Here is a 25,500-nt window from a genome sequence, read left to right on the forward strand (position 1 = left end):
GTCACTGGAGCGTGTAGTTCTGATGGATATGGATTTCTTGAGGTGGAGCATGTCCATTAATTCTGGGTTGCACATGGCTTCATACGTCAGGCACAGAGCGCCTCTGAATAGGCGGTAAGCAACTGAGTAGAGCTGGAGTTTCTTTAGCCTAACTGCATAGGGCATCTGTTTGAGTCCCTTGATCCTCTTGGTGAGGTACTTTTGGGGTCTTTCTAGTTGTAGCAGGTGTTGGGTAAGGTACATCCCAAATGCGGCATTGTATTCAATTATGGGCCTGATGAGTGATGAGTAGAGGGGCACAATGACCTCTCTTGATCTAGATGTGAGCCCCTTCGTGATAAGGTGGGCTATATAGAATGTCTTTCTAACCACTTTGGCAATGTGATTGTCAAAGGAGAGATTGCAATCTACTTGGGTCCCCAAATCCCTAATTACTTCTTCCGTACTTAATGGATTACCACCTATGTGGTAATTTGTGGGCACTTTGTTTTTCCCAAAGGGGATGACTATGCACTTTTTGGCATTTAGCTTTAGGCCATGGCTCTGGCACCAGTTATCCGTCTCTGTGAGACCTTTTTGGAGGATGCTTATGTCAGCTGGCAAGTCAATTATGGCCCCCAGTTTGCAGTCATCTGCAAACTTTTTCAGCCATAGTCCTCCTGTGTTAGCCTGTACCTCTGCGAAATATATACCGAACAAGAGAGGTCCCAGGACTGAGCCTTGTGGGACGCCACTTGTAACTGGTTTAGAGTCTGACATGGCACCTGCAATTCTGACCATGTGGGTTCTATCCATAAGCCAGTTTGCAACCCATCTTGTGACATAGGGGTTGATATTTAAGCTGGTGAGCTTATTTATGATGCCCGAGTGGGATATTGTGTCGAAGGCTTTTGCAAGGTCAAGGTAGGCTGTGTGGACTACCTTCCCTTCGTCTATGGCCTTGGTGACTGTTTCAAAGAACTTGACCAGGTTCAAGAGGCAAGATCTGCCCTTAAGAAATCCGAATTGGGTAGGATCCAGTGTTTGGAGGTTCCCAATGTCTTTGTTTATGAGTTCCATGATGATACGCTCCATAGCTTTGCAGACCAGGCTAGTTAGGCTTATAGGGCGATAGTTTCCGGGGTCTGTTGTGGCACCACCTTTATGGAGTGGGACCACTGTTGCTGTACACCATTCTTTGGGTACATATCCTGATGTAAGGCTGAGAATGAACAGTGATTTTAAGTGAGGGTTCAGTTCTTCTTGGAGCTCATGTAAAACGCAGCCCGGGACACTGTCCGGTCCCATTGATGCTGTGTATTTTGCTTTGGAGAGGGCAGCTCTCACCTGTGCATCTGTGATGTCAGGGAGGCTACACTCTGTTGGGATAGTCATTTGCTCATTTGGGGGGAGGGGGGGAGTTTGCACTGAACCTGTCTGCCAGGATGTTGGCAATGTCTGTGGGTTCAGTGTATTTTTTGTCATTTTGCACATTTTTCATGTGTTTATCGGCTGTATGAATAATCATACGTAAAATACACACCATAACTTTCAGCCACTTATTGCAAGAAATCTGGACAAAGCCATTAATAAAACTCAGACAAAGGCCAAAGAGTAGGGACAATTTTTAAATATGAATGTATAGCCATACAGTGATTATAACAATTACACTCGTTTAACAAGAGAAAGTAAGTAAAGTAATATTAAGGTGTTTCAGAGCTGGAAAAAAAAAAAAACGTTTATAGGGCTATTAAACAAAATCTAGGAAACAGTCTTCATATATCTCAGGCCATTTATTATCTGTAATGCTTTAAAAGGACATTCTGATCGTAAAAGGAACAGTCCTACATAAAGAAAGTACAGTTGTGCATACTTACCATAAATGTAGATGTTCGAGTGTATTGACTGTTGCAGTCATCACCTGTGGGTTTATCCCTGCTGTGACAGCCCTTGGCCGGCCTGTATACCAGAGTCTAAGGTCAGGTCATCAGTGCTATAAAGCAAGGCAGTCGAGTCTAACGTCAGGTCATCAGTGCTATAAAGCAAGGCAGTCGACGTCATTACATCACTTTTCTTGCCCTAAGCCATCAGAAGCACAAGGAAATAAGGAAAAGTGGTCCTGGTGGCTAAAAGCCACCATGGGAAGCTTATGTCCCCTAGGGGAAGAGGATATAAGGGGGCTGGAGGGCGGGAAACCTGGACTGCAACAGTGAATACACTCCAACAGCTACATTTATGGTAAGTGTACACAACTGTACTATGTTCTTCGTGTTTCACTGTTGCAGTCATAACCTGTGGGAGGATTCCCAAAGCTGAGGAGAGGGGTGGAAGGATAGGTTAGAGCCCTAGGTATGAGTCAGCAAGCCCTGCAGAACTGCAGAGGCAAACCCTGCCCTACACTTAGAAAAAAGAGGTAGGTGGTAATGCTTTGTAAAGGTGGCAGCCTCCAAGATGTTCCTGGTGGGGACTCCTCTGAGGAAGGCTGTGGAAGTGGAGGCTGCCCTAGTGGAATGGGTACGAACAGACTTAGTGGGGGTTTCCAATGTAGTCGGTAGCAGAAATGGATAGAGTGTGATATCCATTTGGAAATGAAATCAACAAACAGGAAACCAAACCAGGATCCACAACGAAGTAAAAAGACAATTGTCCACAACAGCAAAATCAGGATGCAGGAACACCAAAGCACGAAATGAAGTCCTTTTATTCCAACAAGATCATACAGACTAAGCGCTTTCACCAGTAAACTGGTATCATCAGAGTCTTTTTGTCTTTTTACTCCATTTGGAAATGGTTTGCTTGGAAATGGGCTTCCCCTCTGCCCCTGGGGCAAAGCTGACAAGCAGCTGGTCTGATTTTCTGAAGGGTTTAGTACAGTCCAGATAGCATCTGAACCGTCTGTGCATAGCTAGAGAGTGTAGAATTCTTTCCCCCTTGTTTTGAGGGTTAGGAAAGAAAGTGGGTAGGTGTATGGCCTGGTTGAGGGTCACTTCTCAACTCAGGGACTTTTTCGAGAATGGGTATAAATGTCTAAAAGCTACAACTCACAAAATACGTACCTTTCTGGAAATAATGACAAACATTTGAGTTTCAAAGTTCATATATTTTTCGAAAACATATGCTATTGCAAAATCTACCAACCTTCTAACTCACGTGTTAATCACCAATCAATGTATGCATGATGCCACTGGCAAATCTGCATGGCATGCCAATTATTCATCATTTGCATACCACATCACAAGCATTAGGCCTGTGTGAAATGACAGGTGGGCCAGTAGAGTACAACAAAGCCCTTTTCTCTCTGGGCCTCTGCTGAAAACAGCCATTTTGGGCTCAGTCGAACACTCCTGGTAAACAAATGTAAAATAAATAATATGTAAAATAAATAATAAGTAAAATAAATCAATCACCCCATAAATAAATAAATGATATTAGGCTAAACTCAGGTCATTGGACCACAAGTAGCAGTATGACTCAGTCATAGTCCATCTGGGTGTAAATGACCTGAGATGTACCTCCCCCTACACTACAGGAAGAGAGACATCATGGTGTTTATAGAATATGTGTCCCAGGCTGATATCAGTCTAGCATTTAGCAGCATTTTACCTTCTCCAAGGATGAAGCCACAATACGAACAGAAGATGACTGACTTTAACAAATGGCTGAATTTCTGATGTCATTCCAAGGGGATGCAATATTTGTCAGCATGGAAGAAGATGGTTAACAGACCATGTTGCTCTGCCAGGGATGGTCTACAACTCTCCCCTCTAGGCTTTCATATATTAGCTAAAACACTGTTTACCCCCACAGTGCCTTTTTTAGGCAATGGCAAACTAAAAGTACTTCTGACATCAATCAAAACCAAGAAAATCTAAAGGTGTTACTGCTCAATGCTAGGAGTTTAAACAAGAAACTCCACTCCCTACAAGCTCTCCTCACCCTTGAGAATGCTCACATCTGTACACTCACTGAAATATGGTTTAAATCTCCAAATAGCACACAGGCAGTGCAAGGTTATAATACCTTCCACACATTTAGACCAGTTAACACACAGACAGGGACTAAAGACGGAGGTGTCTTGAAATGAATTACATCAAAAATAAATATACCTCAATGCTAATCAAACAGGACAATGCTCTTGAGCTTCTCCACATTCAAATCACCAACAGGCTAAATCCCATACCATTTCCTAGCAAGCTATGGGTCCCCTTCTATGACCCAGTAAACCCATCACATTTGTTTAAGCTTACTGGAAACAGCATCCAAACCAATAGCATATTTAAGGTTTCCTTTAATTACCCCACTATTAACTACGAATCATATATGACACCAAATATAGAGGCACTGAGATTCCTGGATTTTGTATACACAAACTCCATGGAACAAACTGTCAAAATGCTGACCAGGGGGGCAAATATGCTGGATATGGCCCTCACTAACATGGAAGGGTGCTGCACACCCCCCAGTGTAATGTCCTGTCTGGTATGATCAGACCAGACAACGGTCTCCTTTGAAGTAAAAATAAAATTGATTCTGACTTTCTCTCTTTAAATTGATAACAAAGCACTGCTTCACATGACATAATTCTTCACACTTCTCTGGTGTTCCCAGGGTAACAGAAAAGTACAGTTGTGTACACTTACCATAAATGTAGATGTTCAAGTGCATTCACTGTTGCAGTCATCACACTTGGGTAACCTGCCTGCAGAGCCGACACCATTACATCAGTTTTTCTCACCCCAAATGTCAGGAGCCCCCAAACAGGAAGGTAGTATATGGTGGGGAAAACACCACCAGTAAAAAGTAAATACCAATACTAGAAGGAATAGCCATATAGAGGAGAGATAAAAAGGTACAGAAAAACAGGGGGCTGGAGGGAGGGAAACCAGGACTGCAACAGTGAATGCACTCAAACATCTACATTTATGGTAAGTATACACAACTGTACTATGTTCTTCGTGTTTCACTGTTGCAGTCATCACACTTGGGTTAATTCCCAAAGCTGAGGAACGGTGGAGGCACTCAAGAAGAGTTAGGGCTGGCTAGTAGGCCTTGCAAGACTGCTGTAGCAAATCCTGCCCTGGATTTGGAAAAGATAAGCAGGTGGCAATGCTTGGTGAAGGTGTGTACAGAACTCCAGGTTGCAGCTTCCAGAATGTCCCGGGTAGGGACTTCCCTGAGAAATGCTGTAGAGGTAGAAGTAGCCCTAGTGGAATGTGTTCTGACCCCCTGAGGGGTTAGTTTTCCATGGTGCTTGTAGCAGAAATGGATGCAGTGTGCTATCCATTTGGAAATGGTTTGTTTAGAACTGCCCTTGCCCTCTGCCCCTGTTGCAAAGCTAACTAGCAGCTGGTCAGATTTTCAGAAAGGCTTAGTCCTATCAAGGTAGAACTGGAGCTGTCTGTGCACATCCAAAGAGTGCAGGATCCTTTCCCCTTTATTCTGAGGGTTAGGAAAGAAGGTTGGCAAATGGATAGATTGGTTGAGAGCCACACTGGACACCACTTTAGGCATAAAGGAAGGGCTAGTCCTAAGGGAACCCTTGTCAGCATGGAAAATAATGAAAGGTTCCACAGCCATCAGTGCTTGTAACTCACACACTCTTTTAGCTGAAGTGATGGCTAGAAGCAAGGCTGTTTTCCAAGAGAGGAATTTTAACTCTGCGGAAGCAGAAGGTTCAAAAGGGGGAAATGTCAGCTTTTCCAGTACAAACTTTAGGTCCCAAGCAGGGGTCTCTCAGGAACTTTTGATGACAGGGTGAGAGAATACAGGTGGCTCTGTACTGTAATGAGCGAAATGGCAGAGGCATGGATCTTAATGGAGGAGAAGGATAGGCCTCTGTGATGTAGTTCTGCTAGGTAATCCAGGATTAGAGGTAAGAAGGGCAGTGCTGCCTTTAGACTGAATCCAAGAACAATACCTTTTCCACTCTTCAGCATTGGATTTCCTAGTACTGGGCCTTCTGGCTTCAAGAATGAAGTCCAGCACCTGTTTGCTTATGGTTGCTGGTGGAGTATTTAAGGAATAAGCCAGGCTGCAAGATTTACGGTTTGCAATTGTGGATCCAAAATCTGTCCCTCCTGCTGAGAAAGCAGGGTAGGGGTCCAGTGTAGGTGCCAGGGTTGCACCATTGTCAGGCTGCACAGGAGTAGGTACCAGTGCTGGCGTGGCCAGTCCAGGGTAATCAGAATTGTCCTTGGCCTGTCTCATTTTATCTTGACTAATACTCTTGAGAGAAGGGGCAGAAGGGGAAAGGCATATATTGAGAGGTTTTCCCATTGAAAGGATAGGGCATCTACCTTCCAGGCCCTGCTGTGAGGGTTCTTGGTGCAGAATTTGCTTAAATGGTAGTTGTCGGGGGAGGCAGAGAGATCCACCTCTTTGGTCCCCCACCTCTGGATCAGAAGGCTGAAGGTGCTGGGCTCCAGTTACCACTCATGTGGGTCTAGGAGATTTCTGCTTACATCGTCTGCCAGTGAATTTTGATTGCATAGCAGGAACTGAGCTTGTAGATGAACTTGGGTTGTCCAAGGCCATGTTCCATAGGGCCATGGCTAACCTGCAGAGTGGGTAAGAATGGGTTCCCCCCCTGCTTGTTGATGTACCACATAACTGTGGTGTTATCTGTTTTTATCAGCAGTTGTCCTGGAAGGATTAGCTATCTGAAAAGCTGTCAGTGCATTCTGTACAGCTAGCATCTCTTTGGTTGATGGGCAGGAGAATTTGCCTTGGGCTCCAGTGGCCCTGAATACATTTGCCAGCCATGTGAGTCTCCCATGCATAGTCTGATGCATCTGTGGTCAGGGACTAGGCAGAAGGGGGTTGAGTGAAATGTAGTCCCTTGTTGTGGTTGCATGCTTTTGCCCACCAAAAGAACTTTGCCCTTAGACAAGGTATAATAGGAATGACTGTTTCCAGGTCCTGAGAATGTTGGCACCAAAGACTTTTTAAGTACCACTGAAGTTTCCTCATATGCAGTCTTGCATATGGAATTAGCAGAATACATGAGGTCATGAACCCTAGGGCTTGCAGTATTTTTCTTGCAGATAGCTGGGTTTTGGTGGCCATTTGTTTGGCATAGTCTGTCAGATAGACCTGTTTTTTCTGAAGTGAGGAATGCCATCTGGGAAGTTGTGTCCAAGCTTGCTCCCAGAAATACAATCTTTTGACTGGGTACCAGTGGTGATTTATTTTCATTGATGCTGTACCCCAATTAAGTGAGAAGGCTTTTTTTTTACAAATGCCAGGTGCTAACGCAGCAATTCCTGACTGTCCTTCTGAATCAGGCAGTCATCCAACTACGGATACATTTGGATATTTCTCTGCCTGCAGTATGCAATGGCTAGAGCCAGGCATTTTGTGAATACCCTGGGTGCAGTAGATAAGCCAAAGGGAAGTGCAGAGAACTGATAAGACCCTGCCCTGAAACGTCCATAATGGGAATGTGCAGACAGGCCTCTCTTAAGTCTAGGGTGACTAACCAGGCATCCTTGGCTAACATAGGGAGAAGCTGTTGCAGGGTAAGCATCTTGAATTTTGGTACCACCTGGAAGGTGTTGAGAATTGACAGATCCAGGACTGGGCACCAAGAGCCCTCTTTCTTGGGTACCATGAATAGTCTGGAGTAGAAACCTTGACCCCTCTGTTCTACTGGAACAGGCTGAATAGCTCTGATATTGAGCAGGGAAAGTACTTGGTTTTGAGGAAGGTCTGGAAACCCGCTTGGGGTTGACAGTGAATGGAAATAAAATTTGTACCCCTGGGATACAATGTTGAGGACCCATCAGTCCTGAGTGATGGACATCCAGTTTTTTGCATGATGGGCAAGTTTTCCTCCTAGGGGCACAAGCAATTGGGCAGGGCTAGTAAGTACAGTTGAGAAGTCATTGTGAACTTTTGCCATAAGGAGGTGGCTTACCACTCCCTGCTTTAGGGTTAGGAGCACTCCATTGCTTAGATCTCTGCATACCCTGAGACTGTAATCTGGGTGGTCTGTTTCCCCTTGGTCTTGTTTGGGAAGGCCTGGAAGGGCTGGAAAGGATCAGTGTTTCAAAGGACATAGCCTACTGAATCTAGGTGGTTGCACTTGTAGGAATTCTTTAACAGTTTGCATAGATTTAGCTTTTTCTTCCATCTTTTTAAGAACAACTTATGCTTTGGTGCCAAACAAACAGTCCTTATTTAAAGGAGTATAAAATAATTTAGATTTGACATGATCTGGCAAGGTCTGCTTCTTCAGCCAAGCATGTCTTCTCAGTACAGAATCAGTGACTGCTGCTCTGCAAGATGCTTCTAGGGCGTCAAAGCCACACTGCAAAGTATGCTTACTAACTTGGTTTGCAGAGTGCATAAGCTCTTGCAAATCTTAAATTTCTGCACGTTACCATTTTTTGTTTAATAAGTTCCATAATATGTTGCCGGTATTTCAGCACGTGAAACTGGCAATTCAATGCCCTAAGAGCAAGAGTTATATACCTTCTTACCCCATCTGTCCAAAGCTCTGGAATCCCTGTCCGAAGGGGTAGGATTTTTGGCTGTAGTAGCCTTAATACTTTTAGGTCCCTTGGAAATGATCTCTGGGTCAACAGTAGGATTCTTGAAAAGAAACTTGTGAGAATCAGGTACTCTGTAGTACCTGTCCGGTTTCCTAGAGGCTGGAGATAAAGTGTCTGGAGTAAGACTGGATTCCTTGAAAACATCATCCACAACATCCAGGACAGGGGGTATAGCTAAAGGCCTGTGCTGAGGCAACTCTAAAAATTCTCAGAGTCTCTTTTTGGACTGAGGATAGTCTTGGCATTCCCAATGGAAATGCTCTCAAAGTATGCAAGGTTTCACCAAAAGAAAAATTCTCTGGAGGGGAGGCAGAGGGAATGGATTCCTCTGCATCTGAATCCTCATAGGCGGATAAGGGCATGTCTTGATAATCTGAAAGGTCAGAGTCATCGGACTCCTGGTCTGTAGAATCTGAAGGAAACTGGATTCTTTGACTCTTAGCAGGAGAAGGCTGGCTTCCCCTAATCAATGTAATAAGGTCTTCAGCCATTCTAAGCATTTGTTTTCGTGGCATGGGTGCCTGACGATGCACTTTGGTCGTCGTTTTTTTAGGCGTTGTGCGTACTCTGGGCCTAAGAAACTTGGCAGTTTTGGCTAAAAATGAAGTTGGTTTAATTCGAACATCGGTAAGATGAAAAACTCCCTCAGAAGCTGGTGCCTGCACAGCGGCTCCGGATCCATCCAAGGTAGAGACATCCGCTGGTTCCATAGTCGAAGAAGCATCTCACGGCATATATCAGACTCCAAATGGGTCTCAGCAGAGGCCTGCAAATCCATAGAAGCGGGCATCACGAGCTGTAAAGGCGCCTCACTGAGTACTGGTGGACTGGTGACTAGCTTAACAGAAGCGTCGTCGCCAGTTTTGGACCTATGCGGTCTGTCTTTGTCTTTATCTTTATGTTTTATGTTTACATTTTTTTGGAAGATTGGTAGTCGGATGGCTTACCGAAGCCATTTCAGAATACGGAGATCGAGAGCAAAAGAATTTAGTGACAATGATAGCCCGACGATGAATGGTTCAGGAGTTAAACAAGGCACAAAACCGACAGCGAGGGACGTCGTGGCCTGGGCCTAAACAGATGACGCAGTAAGAATGAAAATCTCTGTGAGGTATTTGCTTTCCACAGGCAAGACAATTGTTAACTTTTTCTGACATCAGTTAGATCAAGAAAAAAGGATCCCCAATGGGGTACTTAGCTTTAGAAGACTTCAGGATCATCAACTCGCAAACGAAAAACTCAGGTAGAGGCCCACCTGCAATTGCAAACTGCTTCTGCTTTGGGCTCTTCCTCGGCAAGAAAGACTGAAATAATGGCGTCGGCTGCCTGTTTTTATACTCCTGATGACCTGACGTCATGGAAGAAGCGACAACATCTGATGCAGAAATACTAAGTCTCTGGTATTCGGGCTGACTGAGGGCTACCTGCAGGCACATAACCCAAGTGTGATGACTGCAACAGTGAAACACGAAGAACATCTACATTTACATTCATTACACCTGGTCAGAAACCAGAGCAATAAAGGACATTTAAACATGCAATTTCTAGCCATTAACTCTGGTCTTAAAATAGGCAGGATGCCTCCCTCTAGACATATCAGCTCTGAATTTTGACATCAAAGACAGTCATGAAATCCTTGACTTAGCTTTCTTACAGCAGACTGTACCGTTGCTACATTTTTGCAGTTCAATATCCATTGCAGTCTTTTCACATCTAAGAGAACAAGCCTGTGGTTTACATTGTTGTGTCTTTCGGCTTTTTTCCCAGTAAGGGGTCGCCACAGCGGAACTCCGGTCCGCTAATGATTGGGAGTTGACTTTTACGTGCTGAGCTACCAGCCCTGATGTACAACCTTCAAAGAAAGTACACCCATTCACGCATGTCTGCACGCAGAAAACACTCTAGCTGAGAATCGAACCGGACAGCGTCTTACTGTGAGGCGACAATGCTACCGCAGCACCACCACCGCGGGTAAGCCTGTGGCTTACATTAATGTTTACAAATGATAGAATTCTATCTGGCTAGGCTGGCAGCCTTCACCTATCTTCACAGGGTGTGAGAAGATAGGTGAAGCACTGTACAGACAAGCTGATACGGCAGATGCACGTACCTTAATGCTGGACTAGGAAAGGCCTGGTGTAAAGAGGTCTGACAGGTACTGCAAGACTGAGCTGATGTCTGCCTGAGCAGGGTAGTGTTATTGTTGTGACGCAAGGCAGAATATATTTTCCATTTGCCAGGTATGACTTCATGGAATTGGGCTTCCTTGCTTCCCTTAGAATGGAACGCACATCCTTGGTATCAAAATCCAATCCTTCAGGCTGTTAACTAGGGTGTGGAGAGCAGATCCTTTGACTTGGTTGAGAAGATCTACTTCATGAATTAGGGAGTGGAATGTCCCCTCACTGTCAGAAGGAGGGAGAACCAGTGTTGTCTCTGCCAGAAGGGGGCCACTAGGTGGGCCTGTCCACCCTGATTTCTGCCAGTACCCTGGAGATTAAGGTTAAGGGCAAGAAAGCATATACCAACCAGTTTTGTCCATGTTAAGTAGAATGCTCCTGTGTGTTGAGTTTTGGAGTAGAATTGCTATAGTTTGTTTAGGTGAAAGGCAAACAGGTCTACTGGGAGGATCCCCCAGGAAGACTTCCCTCTTCAGCATCCATTCATTGGGGTCTAGGAGGTCCTTGCTTAGAGGGTCTGCCACAGTACTGTTTTGTCCCGGAATGTAAGAAGCTATGAGAGTTAAACCTGTGCTTGAGCCAGCACCCTAATCTTCCTGAAATGGCTGCACAGAGGGTAGGACAGAGTTTTCCCTTGTTTGTTATGTACCACATCACTGTGTTACATAGTTCTGTTGGAAAGTTTTATGGCCTGGTAGACTGCTAGTAGCAATTTCTGATTTATATACAATTTTCTCTGCTTAGAAAACAAATGCTCTGCACTTTCAGTAACCTAACTGGACCCCACAAGCTATGTCTGAACTGTCTGTGGTAATGGATTTGTCTGCTTCTGGTAAAGAGAAATTCACCCTGGGTTCTGCTGTATGGTGTTCTTTCACCATAGGAGTTCATTTTTCAAGCATGGAAGGAGAGGCAATAGGTTTCCCGTGGTTGGGATTGCTTTTCCTAGTGTTGGGACTGCTGTTCCAAAGCATTTTTCAGGAACCACTGAAGTTTTCTCATGTGTAACCTTTTCAAGTGGAAATTATGAGAATACAGGATGCCATGTATCCCAGTACCCTAAGGAATTCCCTTGTTGGGATAAGTTGCTTTAGAAGGAGACTAGTCAGATAGCCTGTCAAGAAAGTAATGTTGTCCTGAGGAAGGAAAGCTTTCTGTTGGACCAGATCTATGAGGGTTCCCAGAAACAAGATCCTTGTTCGAGGAAGAGTTTGTGATTTTTGAAGATTTAACTTAAGACCTACCTTCTGAAAGCGGTCTTTGATGTGGATTTTCCCTGAAAGTGACAGTCACCTAAGTAGGGGTAAATATGGACCCCTGGAGTTCTACAATATGCTATAAGAGGAGATGAACATTTTGTGAAAACTCTGGGAACAGTAGACAGTGCAAATGGTAAAGCACAGAGCTGGAGGTGAGAACATGTTAATACAAACCACAGGTACTTTCTGTGGTGGTCTGCTATGAAGACATGAAGGTAAGTGTCATTCAGGTCCTGAGTGACCATGAAGGCATCATAGAAGATCACAGGCAGCACTTTTTGCAACATAAGCATGTTCAACTTGTAGATATTGAGAAAATAGTTTAGCTTTGACAGGTCCAACATGGGCCTCCAGGTGCCCTCCTATCTTAGAACTAGAAAAATCCTTGAATAGAAGCCTTCTTCCTTTTGCCCTGGAGGGACAGGATGGGTTGATCCTTGGAAGTAGTTCCCCAAGGATAGATGTTAAGAGGCTTTTCTGCTCTTTTTGTGGTTTTGTAATGCACAACGTGTGCAGTATTTCTCTGAAATGGATGTAGTATCCCTGCTCTATGATGCGGAGGACCCATTAGTCCCTGTGATAGTTTTTCACTGGGTTACGAAGATGGATAGTTCCCCACATACAGGCTTGGAGGGTAGATGGCGGGTAAGGATATGGGGAGGCTGGGGTTAAGCATAGTCACAAGTTGGTCTCTGTGTTGGGTGGGCTCTTTGTAGCTACCTGTTCGGTACAGTTTGTTCTTATCAGCACAAGAAGTCAGTTTCCACTACGTCTTCATGTCCTTTGTTTACTTGGCAGTTTGAACCAAGAAAAATTAATTAAGGATTGTTTCGGCAATGGAATTAGAACTACAATATTTTTTGTTAAGCTTCATTTTAAAAGGACAGATGTTATTTATACAAGCCCTAGGTAGTTAAATACACCCAAAGTACTTACTGGGAAAGAAAGAAATGAAGTAACATCAACAATGATTAGTGTTGACAAGGCTGCCTTAGCCAGGTAAGTGCTGTTTCTTCAAGGAAATTGTCTTTACTTGGTAACTTGGAGGTGTGTTTCCTTCAAGGTCTTTGATTGGCTGTAAACTCACTGCTTTAAAAAAAAGGTTTTGGCTTGGATTTAGCCATATGATTGGTGTTTCATTCATTTATCATAGGCCTGTGGAACCTGATTCTATATGATCTGAGAAAGGCTTTTAGCTGAAAGCGCTTATCACTTACAAATCAACAAGGGCTTTGTTTTATTGCTTCACATCTAATTTTAAGTCTTAACAATTAAAGTTTTTATTTTATTCTGAAGAGTATATTTTTAGTAGCCTGTGGTGGTGTTTCAGTTTTTACACAGACTTTTGCTTTGTTGGCTAGGGATGATGTAAAGATACTGGAAACTGATCCAGTTGCCAGCCTTCTGCATGACAGGAAGACCAAATAATCAGTATTGCAACACTGGCTATGAAAAACATATCTGATTTCCCAGGACTGCACAAGAGACAAGAACACTATGAGGGTGTTTACAGTACAACCCATTTCCATGACATCCTGGAAGCCACAGACTGTGCAAACACTGCCATCAAGACTTTGTATGGTGTACAGGGACTGAAACACATCAATAGGAAGGGCTTCCACTTCCTCAACTGCCAGGTGGTCCGCAATACCCAGTTCAATGCACCATCCTGGCAGTTCCTATGACTCACATACGATACATGCCAAACCCATACCAAAAGTTCACATGCAGTGGGAGGGGGGTCCCACAGTATCATCTAGTAAGTGTATGCACACAGGTTATTCAGGGCTGTACTCCCACACACCATCAAAACAAGCAGCAGCTCACAAATAATGGTGTGACTCCTATCTGTTGCAGGCAATGCCTGATATGCTTTGGCGCTCTGGATGATAACCTTCGTCTATAACCTTCATCTACAAACCCCAGACCACACACCATTACAGACAGGCATATAACATCCCCCATGCAGAAATGTGTGACATTACTGAGTGCATCTGTGTTAGGAAAACTGAATGGATGCTTTGGCTGCACTGACGTATCACAACACATACCAGACACCTGCAGCAAAATCTCTGTGATGTGTGCCATGCTACACAATATGGCACTACAGTAGTAGAACATCCTAGCAGGGCTCAGCACAGCAGTAGGACCAGCAGTGAAAGAGAAGGTTGATGAGACTGGGGATGAATGTGAGCCATAGGCAAATAGAATACACACTCAGGACTGGCAAACAGGAGGCACAAGATCGCATCCAGGCTATGCTAGTACATGAACTGATGACACTGAGTTAGGGGTAGGCACAATACCATTCACCATCACTTGCACAGGAGGTTGGTAGGTAGATTTGCAGATGACAGCAGAACTATCAATGAAGTACACATTTACTGTGCTAGCAGGCTGTGAAAAGTAAGAGATCAGATTATCCAGTAGTGGGGTATCCCTACAGTGCTGTGACCACTGTTGATGACTGCTATGGTAGCCTGTAGTCTCAGGGCTTGACATAATCTCTGGCAAAACAGGACTGTCTGTGTGAACCCTGATGGGGTGTCCAATCTTGGGAGCTTACAGTACTTTATGATGATCTGGACAATGGCCAAGAGCAGACATGGAAGTGCACGTGCCCACAGCTGATAATGAAGGTGCACAAATATGGTATATTCATAAGCAGCTCCAGAAGCATTGCACCCACAACCATTAGGCCACTAGCAGCCAGGTGTGGCCACAGCTGACAATTAAGCCATCTCAGCAGCTGTCTGTGTAGTATGAGTAGGAATGACATGTGCCTGGTCACCTTGCATCTGCATCTTCCCATGGTCAGGCACTGCACAGCTTGCAAAGGCAGACTACAGGACAGTTGTCATATTTTAACGAAACAGACCCAGAAAGGCCACATCTGCCCTAGAGACCTGAAAAGCAACATTCATTCCATATCCTTAAACTCCATGTCACTGTGCAGGCATAAAATGTCATCATGTAAGTTGTGACACCCCTGCACTGGCCTAGTAATCAAGGAGCCTCAATTCTCACCACTGGCAACAGTGGAGGCTGTACACAATGGGAGGATGACAAATACACGCACACAGTAAAGTGCAATTTCCCTTAACAGCACACAGAGATCACAGTACTTCTGGGCCTGGTTTCTCCCTCCTTCTCCAGATCCCCAATAAGAGTCCCCACTGGTACACCTATAAGGTTGAGATCTCAGCCAAGTGGCCAAGCTAAGACCTCCAGCACCCTCTGTCCAACCAGTGATTTGTGTCCATACCCAAGTAGCTGGTGCACACACACTTTGAGATTTGATTTATATACAAGCAGACACACACACATGGGAAAGGCTGGCACAGGCTTACTAGCTATCTCCCCTTTTACCCTGACTATAAGGTAGTTCCAGCCACCACCAGCCAACACAGGCTACCCAATCCTACTGTGTAATGTTACTAATAATCCAAATGGTAGTCTGACCAAGCAAGGCTATTTAGGAGTGGCCTGTACAGTGTCACAAAATAGATATGCAAGCACACTAAGAGCTTAAATATATTTGTCTCACAAATATCGGCCACAAAGGTAGGTTTAATAATAAAAGAACAAGAAAGCACTCAGTAAATCAGCACAGTAACTTCAGAGTTCAAAACCACAAGAAATATTTCAAAACAACATTGCAAAACAGTCTCAAATAAATAAGAAAACTTCTAAACTAATCTTTACTATATTTCTATCTATATTTAAAAGAGATACTATGCCCTAAATTTTACTTACAGCAAGGCAAGTGCAGATGGTGATGATGAGTGTATGTTCTTGCCAGGTCCAAGACAAAATACAAAATGCACAGTCTCTCTCTGAGAGAGTTCTTAAATCAATATCAAATATTACTGCTGGGTTAGCTTGGATGACATCACTTTTTGTCACCTGACTTCAGTTCCCAAGCTAAAACAGAAACTAACAAAATTTAACATCTGTGTTGTAAATACATGTCTCTCAGATGTTTGCAGATCTTGGCAGTCATAAAACAATAAAACACTTTTCATTTTAAACCTAGTAATTAATTATCTTCCAAGACAATAAAAAAAATCTAGCGCTAGACACTGTGTCTGCTACACTGAAACTGAGAGAGAACTTTTATAGCACAATTGTAAAGCAATAAATCGAAAAAGAGAGTGCTAGAGTAAAAGCTAAACTCAAGCGAGGTCTATGCAATTCGTTTATTAAATCCGCACAGTGCAGCCAATACACTACATAAACGCCTTTACACATCAAATTTGCGTTTTCGTCTCAATGGATAAGACTTCATCAGATGACCAGTGTATAAATCAATTAATCATTTATACTGAAGTTAATTAGTAAGGAACCAATGAATTTAAATAAGTGCATTTAAAAAAAAACAATGCTGTTTAAGGAAAGCCAATGAATGTTAAAACTTAATTTTTATTAAGATCTATTTATTGAAGGTTTAACATTTAATGAGAATGTACATATTATGTTGAAAGGGTTTTAAATGAAGTTTTAATATTCATTGGCTTTGCTTAAACATCATTGTTTTTTTAAATACACTTATTTAAATTCATTGGTTCCTTACTAATTAACTTCAGTATAAATGATTAATTGACTTATACACTGGTCATCTGATGAAGTCTTATCCATTGAGACGAAAACGCGAGTTTGATGTGTAAAGGCGTTTATGTAGTGTATCGGCTGCACTGTGTGGATTTAATAAATGAATTGCATATACCTCGCTCGAGTTTAGCTTTTACTCTAGCACTTTCTTTTTTTAATTATTGGTTACTTTTGAGTGCTTATCCACATCATTGTTGTTTTACAATCGTAAAGTAACTTAATTTAAACTTATTTTCTTGAAGTTTTGCAAATTAACTCTGTATGTCCCAGTTTCTACTATTAAAACATACATATGCACAGGTAAACAGTTTATATGTACTTCTGTTGAAGTCAGCAGAGCATGCTGTGGTTTATTTTAGCTCAGTACATAACATACATTTCTGTATGAATCATATTAATATTCACAAATGGCATAGAATTATTTACAAAATTCCAGATAGCTGGGCTGGCAGCGTGACATAAGTCATGAAGACCAACTCATAATATCCATAATTCTGTTAGCGGCTGTCTGCATCTGGATCAATGACCTGCACGTTCACTGATTACACTGGGTGGTGTACACTGATCAGGGACTAATCCGGAGTCATTACGGTGCAGCAAACCTCCCTCCGTTATCTGATGATGGATATGCACACATCACTGCATTATGAATGTCACAGACTGAGACAACTGAGGGCTTAGGGGAAACCAGGATGGGACTCAATGATACAGGAGAGCCACTCTGCAGTGTTGATGTTGTGAGGTCATCCTTTATCTCAACAGGATCCTGTGATGTAGGTCAGACCTCCCACAGCAGTGTTCCAGATACTACCACTGTCATCAGACTGCATCATACGCACTCTGCCATCACAGTCAAGCACAGCAGACCTGCTGGCATCAGGCATATGCCCTCTCACTGTGCTGTTCTCTCCACAATTAAAACCTGTGAAAATATAAACACATTAAACCTCTGGGAGCACTCATGCATATGCCTATATGACTTGCACACATACAGCATATGGTGACCCACATATTCTGACACCTGGCTAACTGCAGTTGTAGTCCACAGAGTTGATAGTGAACTGTTCTAGCTACTGACTCCTTTGGGGGATCATGGCAAGCCCTGTCCACCTACAGATAACACATGTCCATGAATGGGAATGCTACTTTGGGTAAGTCATACAGCTTTGGCCACTGGCTCCTTCTTCCCATTCTGATTTGGGTTAGCAAGACTCCGCACTGCTGTCCAACCACCCCACCCAGCAAGCATGGCCCTCCTACACCTCTTCCAGCATCTGCCTACTGGCCCCACGCAGTGGTGTGCACATCTTGTTACCCAGCTCTCCCTTACAGTACACTGGCCAGCCTACCCCTGTCTACAGAGGCCTTCATTTCCCTTGTGTCATGTCCCTCCCTAGGTACATGGTGCTGATAATATGCACTGCCAGTAAAGCTGGACATGAAAATTCCATGCCATTAGGATCACACATACCACAGGTGTTGAGTACGCTGCTGGGATACATGTACTTTTTGTATATCTGATTACAGACATTTAATATATAAAATCCTGTATTATACAAATGTTTGTCTGCAGAGTGATGGACATCTATCTGCTGAAGGTTGCCTTTAGGGATCACTGCTGGTATCTGTGGCCACTTCTCAGGAGGAGGCATATGATCCCCTTATGAAAGTGTCCTACAGGATTCTCTCATCATCTCCCAGTATCAATAGTGGTGGCTGGTGTCATCCAAGGGATAACAGCAGCTGGATACCTGCCTCTGCACTACAAAGCACCTCCTGTCACAACTCGCTGAGCTGCGTCCCTGGCAAGTGACCACTGGGCCACTAACGGTACAGCCTGGCCATGGCATCAAACACAAAGTTGACCAATGTTTAGGTGCTGCTTCTGCATAAGCAGTGGCCTCTGCACTATCCTTATCCTACTGTGTCATTACCAATACCTTGTTCACTGTCTAGTTAGTACTTCCTATCACAACTGTGCACTGTCAGTCTGTCCACCCACTGCTGTCTGTACCTTTTGTGCATATACGACCACAGTTTATCTGTGAAAACAAAATACCCTTAATCCCCATCTACCACAACTTAAGGTTACTCCTGATTGTTTCTACTACTTGCTTTCCTCTTTTGCACCTTTCTTATCTACCATCTTTCTCTCTATTTCACTGGTGAACTGGGTTGACAAATTGCCTCTGTAGGCTATACGGAGATGTGGCTGTGCAATGTTTCAGTGCACATATGGATGCAAAAATTGTGCCTCACTAGTCTGCCTTTTTGGTGATGTCCACTATGTCAAATATCCAGCCATCCATTGTTCCAGCTAAGCACTGCTCTTCCCTGTAACATGGCACCACTGTTTTCCAATGCAGTGTTCTAGTCAGTTTGCTAGTGTTATGCTCACCCTAACACATATCTGACTACTGGGCCATGTTGCAATATCTGCTTTATGCCGTTTAGTGCTGCACAAATCTGCAGCAGTTATCAATGAATCCAAACCTAAGTTATTGCTGTTTCAACTCCCCAAATGTTTATCTGTTTATATATATATCTTTAATTGTCCTGTTTATATGTTAACAAAAAAAGACAAATAAAAAGCAATTACCAAATATACTTTCAGATATGACTCAAGCAGAGGTTGTAGGAATCAAACCAAAGTGCGTAGCATGCAACTCAGAGTTAATTACACTACTTCAAGGTGTTCTAGTCACATTAGCAGCTGTTTTTTAGTTATGATGCAAGAGTTTGGTGGAGACAGTTAACAGTTCACAATGAAAATTAATTGCTTGCAGTCACAAGGAAAACAACAACCTAAACTTCTTAATTTCACAGCAGTATACTTTCTCTACTTGAATGAAAAAACACTACTGTTAAGGTTAAAGAGGTACTGACAGGAAAGCTGAAGGTTGTAATTTTATTATATTTGCACAAAGTTGCATACTAGGTTAAATTGGCAAAGTGTTTCTTTTAGGAAGTATTTTAACACTGCTTCCTAACATCATCTGTGTTTGATGTACAAACAGCAGATTTCTGTACTCTGACAAGCAAAGGAAGTCAAGAAAAATATCTTAAATTGTTCTTGTTGTCAGGCTGATTTGCTATCTCAAAAAAATCAATCAAATGATCGCTCGGAAAATGAAAACGATTAATGCCCTTAAACCATAAAGAACTGCAAAATGTGTGCACAGTACTGACCATTTCCCAAATCAGATGCATGCTGGTGTCTTATACTGTCAGTTACCAAAGGTCATGCTGTTGGAAAGACAAGCGATTTAAATGCATTTGCTTTGCTTCAGTATTGATGCAGAAATAATACTAAACAAACATGAGTCACCATGGTACTGTTTGGGAAAGCACAAAGAAACAGACTGATGTCCCACCACTACACATGGAAAATCAATGGTTACATGCATTAAAAAATTATTGTGCTGAAGATATTGCCATACCATTTTCTGACCTAGATCAGCTGTGCAATACGGAATGGATGGCAACTACCACCACCAACAGTTTTACAAGTTAGTTATTAGGCATGCAGTTCAAGAAATCATTAAGGAGCCTAGCCCAAATTCCCAGTTGCTCCAAAGCACTGTCTGGTTAGGTGGCTTGTTCAACAGCATACAGTAGATAAATGAAGGTGGAAAGATTTAAACCTTGCACCTTTGGCATACGAAGCAGCTCACTGGCAAGTGGGGTTTTGTCCTATGCAATAACTGCCAGACAGAGTAGCAGTTTTTAACTAAACATATAAAGCTTTTACAACACAAACTTGTAGAGAAGACTGTATATGCAGTAATATGAAACAATGGCTACATAATGGATGTTGAAGATCAGAGAGTTCTGATAATCACTCCAGACAATGCAGACTATATAACATGACAAATGCCCACCCCTCTGCAGTTTCTGGAGGCTATAGAGAAGGTACAGCAACAATATATTAGCACAATGCAGAATGATTAGACTGTATTACACAACCTAAGCCTATTAACAAATTAATTCATTCTCTAGTGCAATGAATAAAGCAAAACAATTAAAAACAATATAAACATTGCAGCAGCTTTTGTTCAACAGCTCACAAGTTATACAAAAATCAGAAATATTATTGCAAACAACATACTGTTACTTGAGGGGGCTTATATTCTTGCAGGACACTCTGCCTCATTCTACCTATGTCTTACATATCATCAAGAATAATTATCCCCTCTGACATCACTCAGCACAAGTTGGGCCGACCTGAATGGTTGTTAATGCCATATTGTTACAGCATGCACCTCCAGAGTCAACAGAGCTGGACTGCAGACAAATGGAGCCTTATTCAAGGTAATTAACCAACCCCCCCCCCCCCCCAGCAGCTGACTCTACCCAATTACCATAAAAATTGTTCAAACCGATCAGTATACATCTATCATCTTATTTACTTTTACAATTATCACAGAAATTTAAAAACTTTAATTTCAGATTTTACAGCAAAAATAGTAACAGCCATTTTCTAAACAAAACAGTATCACATTGAAAACAGGAACTCATATTTAGTGAAAATGTATATGGAAGCTATTAAACTGAAAGAGACACACTGGGATTCATACTCAAATAGCATAAAGTGACGTTCTAGTCATCAGCAGCTATGTGAAGGATGCAGAAATTCAAAAGACAAATGTGTAATGCATTTGCTACCAGCCAAATGGACACTAGCATCCACAGAAGACAAACCCTGTACCACAGGATGCCTCTCTTGAACAGCACATAGCCTTGCACATCTGCACTGTTGGACATACTGCTGCAGCCCAAATACAGAGTATTTCACACCATTTGTGCATGCAAAAGCAAGCTAAACTAAAAATGTACTCACAGATAAATATTCATGCTGTCTAATTTATTCACAGCTAAATAATAAACACACTATCAACATAACAAAGAAACCACAGATCACAAGCAGAGAACATGGCTCATATGATGATGCTCCTATTTACTATGATCAACTGCCTTCCTTTAAAGCACAACTACTCTGGTTCCTAGGTTGTCAGTATGCTTGCAGTCCAAAGGACTACTGAGGAACCTAGCACAAATTTCCAGTTGCCCAAAAACGCTGTTTGGTTAAGTGACTTTCTCAAAGTCACACAGTATGCAAATGAGGGCTGAGGGAATCAAACCCTGTACCTCAGGAACTACAGCTCACAGCCTTAACCCTCTGCACCGATTGTCAGATTAAAGTAAAAAGGAAGGGAAAGATTAAAATCTCACACTACTGACAAAGGAAACTACAGCATTAACTCACTATACAGTGAGTGGAGTAGTGGAATGCAAAAACCAAGTCTTTATAAAGGCACATACAGATGTGACCACAAATTACAACTTGCTCAAAGTCACACAGTAGGCAAATGGAAGTGAACAAGTTCAAACCCTGTGCATTTGACTACAGGAAGCAGTGCATTAATATTGCACAGTCTTAAGTACAAGACGACTCCAAACCACTTAAAGCATTAACAGAACTATAAATGCTGCATGGGCATGCATTTTCTGAAAAATAAAGCTACGAAACTATAATGACTGGCATTTCTAGCAGACTGTAATCCTTAGTAATATACCATTAAAAATGTGCTAATGAGGGACAGGGCATAAATATGAGGCAAAATCAGAGATGTTCTACAAAACTGGAGACAAATAAAAACAGACTACTCCAATTCACTTAGAAAAGTTAACAAAACAGGTTTCTGTATAAACCTGTATTTTGTGAACCATAAAAATGATGAAACTCTAATGACATGCATTACTGACAGACTGTAAACCACAGTGACTTTTAATCATCAGTGATTTGTCAGAAAATGAAGATGTTTGTGAATATCTAGCAGTTGTACAGGATTTCAAGGATGGAGGGATTGATTATTTCTTGCTTCATCTGCCTACTGTGTGATGCTCAGCAAATCATTCAGTGTTCCCTGTATTATAATACAAGCCTGTGTTAAAAATCTACCACAATCTTCTGGCTAGAAAGACACAAATAGGTTCATAGGTGTGTTCTAGACTAATGGCCCTGGAGACTTTACAAGCCTAACCCATAAGATAACCCTGGCATCGTGCCACCCAACCTTAGTTCCTAGTGCCTCTGTCGAGTAGAGCCACTGGAGTGATCCCAGGCGTGAATCCCATCCACTCATCAAGATTTCTCTTGAAGAGGGCCAGTGAGGAGCTCTGCTTGACATGTATGGGAAGTCTATTCCATAGCATGGGCAGTCTCTGGGTTATGAACCTGTCCCTCCAGCATGTTCTGTTGATTGTGAGGATGAGGTCTCTGGAGCTTGTGGTGCGGAGCGATTGGGATTTCTTTAGATGTGGCATTTCTAACAGAGCTGGGTCAGACATGGGCTTGTAAGTCAAGCAGAGATCGCCTCTAAGCAGGCGATATGAGACAGGGAATAGTTGGGGGGTTTTTTGAGTCTGTCCATATAGGACATGTGTTTAAGGCCTAGGATCCTCTTTGTGAGGTACTTTTACTGCCTCTCCAGTTGTTGCAGGTGTCTAGTGATGTACATGCCAAATGGGGCATTGTACTCGATGATTGGCCTAATGAGGGAAGGGTAGAGGGAGACAATGACCTCTTTCTTCCTAGATGCAAAACCATTTGTAATGAGATGTGCCACATTGACCACAGTGGCAACGTGGTGGTCAAAAGAGAGGTTGCTGTCAATCTGTGTTCCCAGATCTCTTACAACGCTTTGTGTGTTCAGTGGGGAATCAAACTTTGCTCCTTATGGATGACAGGCAAACACCTTAATCACTGAGCCACTTGGTACTCACACACACGTACACACACACACACACACACACACACACACACACACACGCACACGCACGCACACACACACACACACACACACACACACACACACACACACGCACACGCACACGCACACGCACACGCACACACACACACACACACACACACACACACACACACACACACACACTTGAGCAGCCCAACTTCCAGCAGCTATACTGAAGAAATTCCAGTAGAGATCTCTGCTAAATAAATGAACTGACCCTCTGATATGGCAGTGCAGATAGTCATCCCAGACCACAGCAGTGCAAATTTAAATCATGACTGAACTCCTGATCAACCCTCTCCTGCAGAACTCAAGTGCTACTGGCTAGCTATGGAAAGGGTGGAACCTGCTGCTACAAGTGTTATTGGCAGTACTATGGCTGTACCTCAACTATTTCCTGTGTTGTACATTGGGCCATGGAAATGGGAGACACTGTTCGAAATTTTACTCTACAGGAAATGCTATGTTCTAAATTTTACTCTGCAGGAAACGTTATAAGCACAAATGAGTTAAACTGTTTTGTTGCTGGCCATACCCCCCCATCTCCAAAGTTGTAGACCGTGCGCTGCCACCCAGTCTGCCCCTACTATAATCTGACGCTGTTTACAGGTAATCTTTTAGTAAGAATAAAGCTGACTCACAACACAAAAACAGATTGCAATTTTAATTTCAGAAAGCAATGAGAAATAGAAGTATGACACATGCAACTTCTTAAATACACACATTCTTTCACACACAAGGAAGCTACACTCTCACAGGTTTACTCTCACTTGACAGATGGAGATGGAGTTGGGTCCTGATGGAAAAATGAAGAGTAGTGCTGAAATTGAATTCATCCTCAAGTCTTGGTGAGTACCTTTGCGAGGTGGACCCTGTTTTTCACAAAATCTCACCAAGGCGACACTGATATATAGACTATATTTATACAGCATATATCGTGGACAGAAGCAAATCAAAAATAAAAACGATAGCTGGGTGCACAAGGCACAGGATAAAACAGTGCACAATCCTGGTAGGTGCACTGGTGCCAGGACGGGAAAAAATGACAGTGTACAATCCTCAAAACAAGGAAACAATCCTACAATGGGGCCAGGCCAGGCTCAGGGGGAGGATGGCCCCCTTGTTGTAGAAGGAAGTAGTAGTCCACAAAAATGACAAAAATTGATTGGCCAAAGAAGAGCCATAAAGACGACAGAGCGGACTACTGAGGATAAGAAAGAAATTATGTAATGTTACTATTATGTAAAAAGTCCAGAATTTCCAGACACAAGATATACAGAACGATTAAGAGAGAAATTAGAAGAAAGAAAAATACTTCCGCAAAAATAACTGTCACAAGTTTCAAATAAAAATTTACTTTCATTAATACAACAGATTTTTGAAAAATGCTATCTAGATTAAGAAACTTTGATCTCTTTGGAAAAAGAAGCCTCTGAGGAAGTGAGGAAATATAAACAACAAAACCTAGAGATATTTGAAAAATATAAAAAAGAAATATGGACATGGGAAAGAAAGAGAGATTTGATATGGTGTAATACTTATGCAATGGAGAAAGACAAGTTAACTAATATACAGAAGGCAGTTTCAAAGATATTTGAAGAAAAATACAGGCAAAGGCATCCAGATATGGAAAATTTCACAATAAAAACGACTAACAGCACAAAGATTTAATGTAAGAAAGACGATTAGTAAAGTACAAGTTGAAGTTATGGAGTGGCTGCGAAGTGAAGGATTTAATGTAGAAGGTCTAAAACAGACTACATCACAGCATGATGGAGTGAGTCCCCAGAATAAGGAAAAGCAAGAAGATTAGGAGACATGTGAAGAAGAAATATGGATGGGAAAAGAGATTTAATATGGTGTAATATTTATGCAAAGGAGAAAGCAAAACTAACGAATACAAAAAGAGCAGCACCAAAGATATTTGAAGAAAAATATAGGCAAAGGAATCCAGATATGGAAAACTTTACAGTACAAAAAATAAGAAGACAAAGAGGAAAAGTAGAAAAAGAGAACAGTAATGGAGAAGTCAATGAAAGAAATTGGGGTAATGGAACAGCTGCAAAGAGAAGGATTTAGTGTAGAAAATCAAATGCAGAAAGCACCA

General features: G+C 42.5%; 1 protein-coding gene across 2 annotated transcripts in view; it reads right to left on the reverse strand.

Annotated features, from left to right (window-relative positions):
* The window catches only part of GPATCH2L (G-patch domain containing 2 like), a 2,618,649-nt gene that overhangs the window by 59,571 nt on the left and 2,533,578 nt on the right, over window positions 1-25,500 (reverse strand). The window contains exon 10 of one of the 2 annotated variants that reach the window (XM_044073869.1): window positions 16,972-17,503. The exons of the other annotated variant lie outside the window; for it this stretch is intronic. Within the exon in view, the coding sequence (XP_043929804.1) occupies window positions 17,337-17,503 (167 nt within the window). The 3' untranslated portion in view covers window positions 16,972-17,336. Of the gene's footprint in view, window positions 1-16,971; window positions 17,504-25,500 lie in introns of those variants that run through there. 2 annotated transcript variants of the gene reach the window in all.

Source organism: Protopterus annectens, chromosome 6.part0 (assembly GCF_019279795.1).
Source record: "Protopterus annectens isolate FY-2018-M chromosome 6.part0, PAN1.0, whole genome shotgun sequence".
In the NCBI taxonomy this organism is placed as follows: domain Eukaryota; kingdom Metazoa; phylum Chordata; order Ceratodontiformes; family Protopteridae; genus Protopterus; species Protopterus annectens.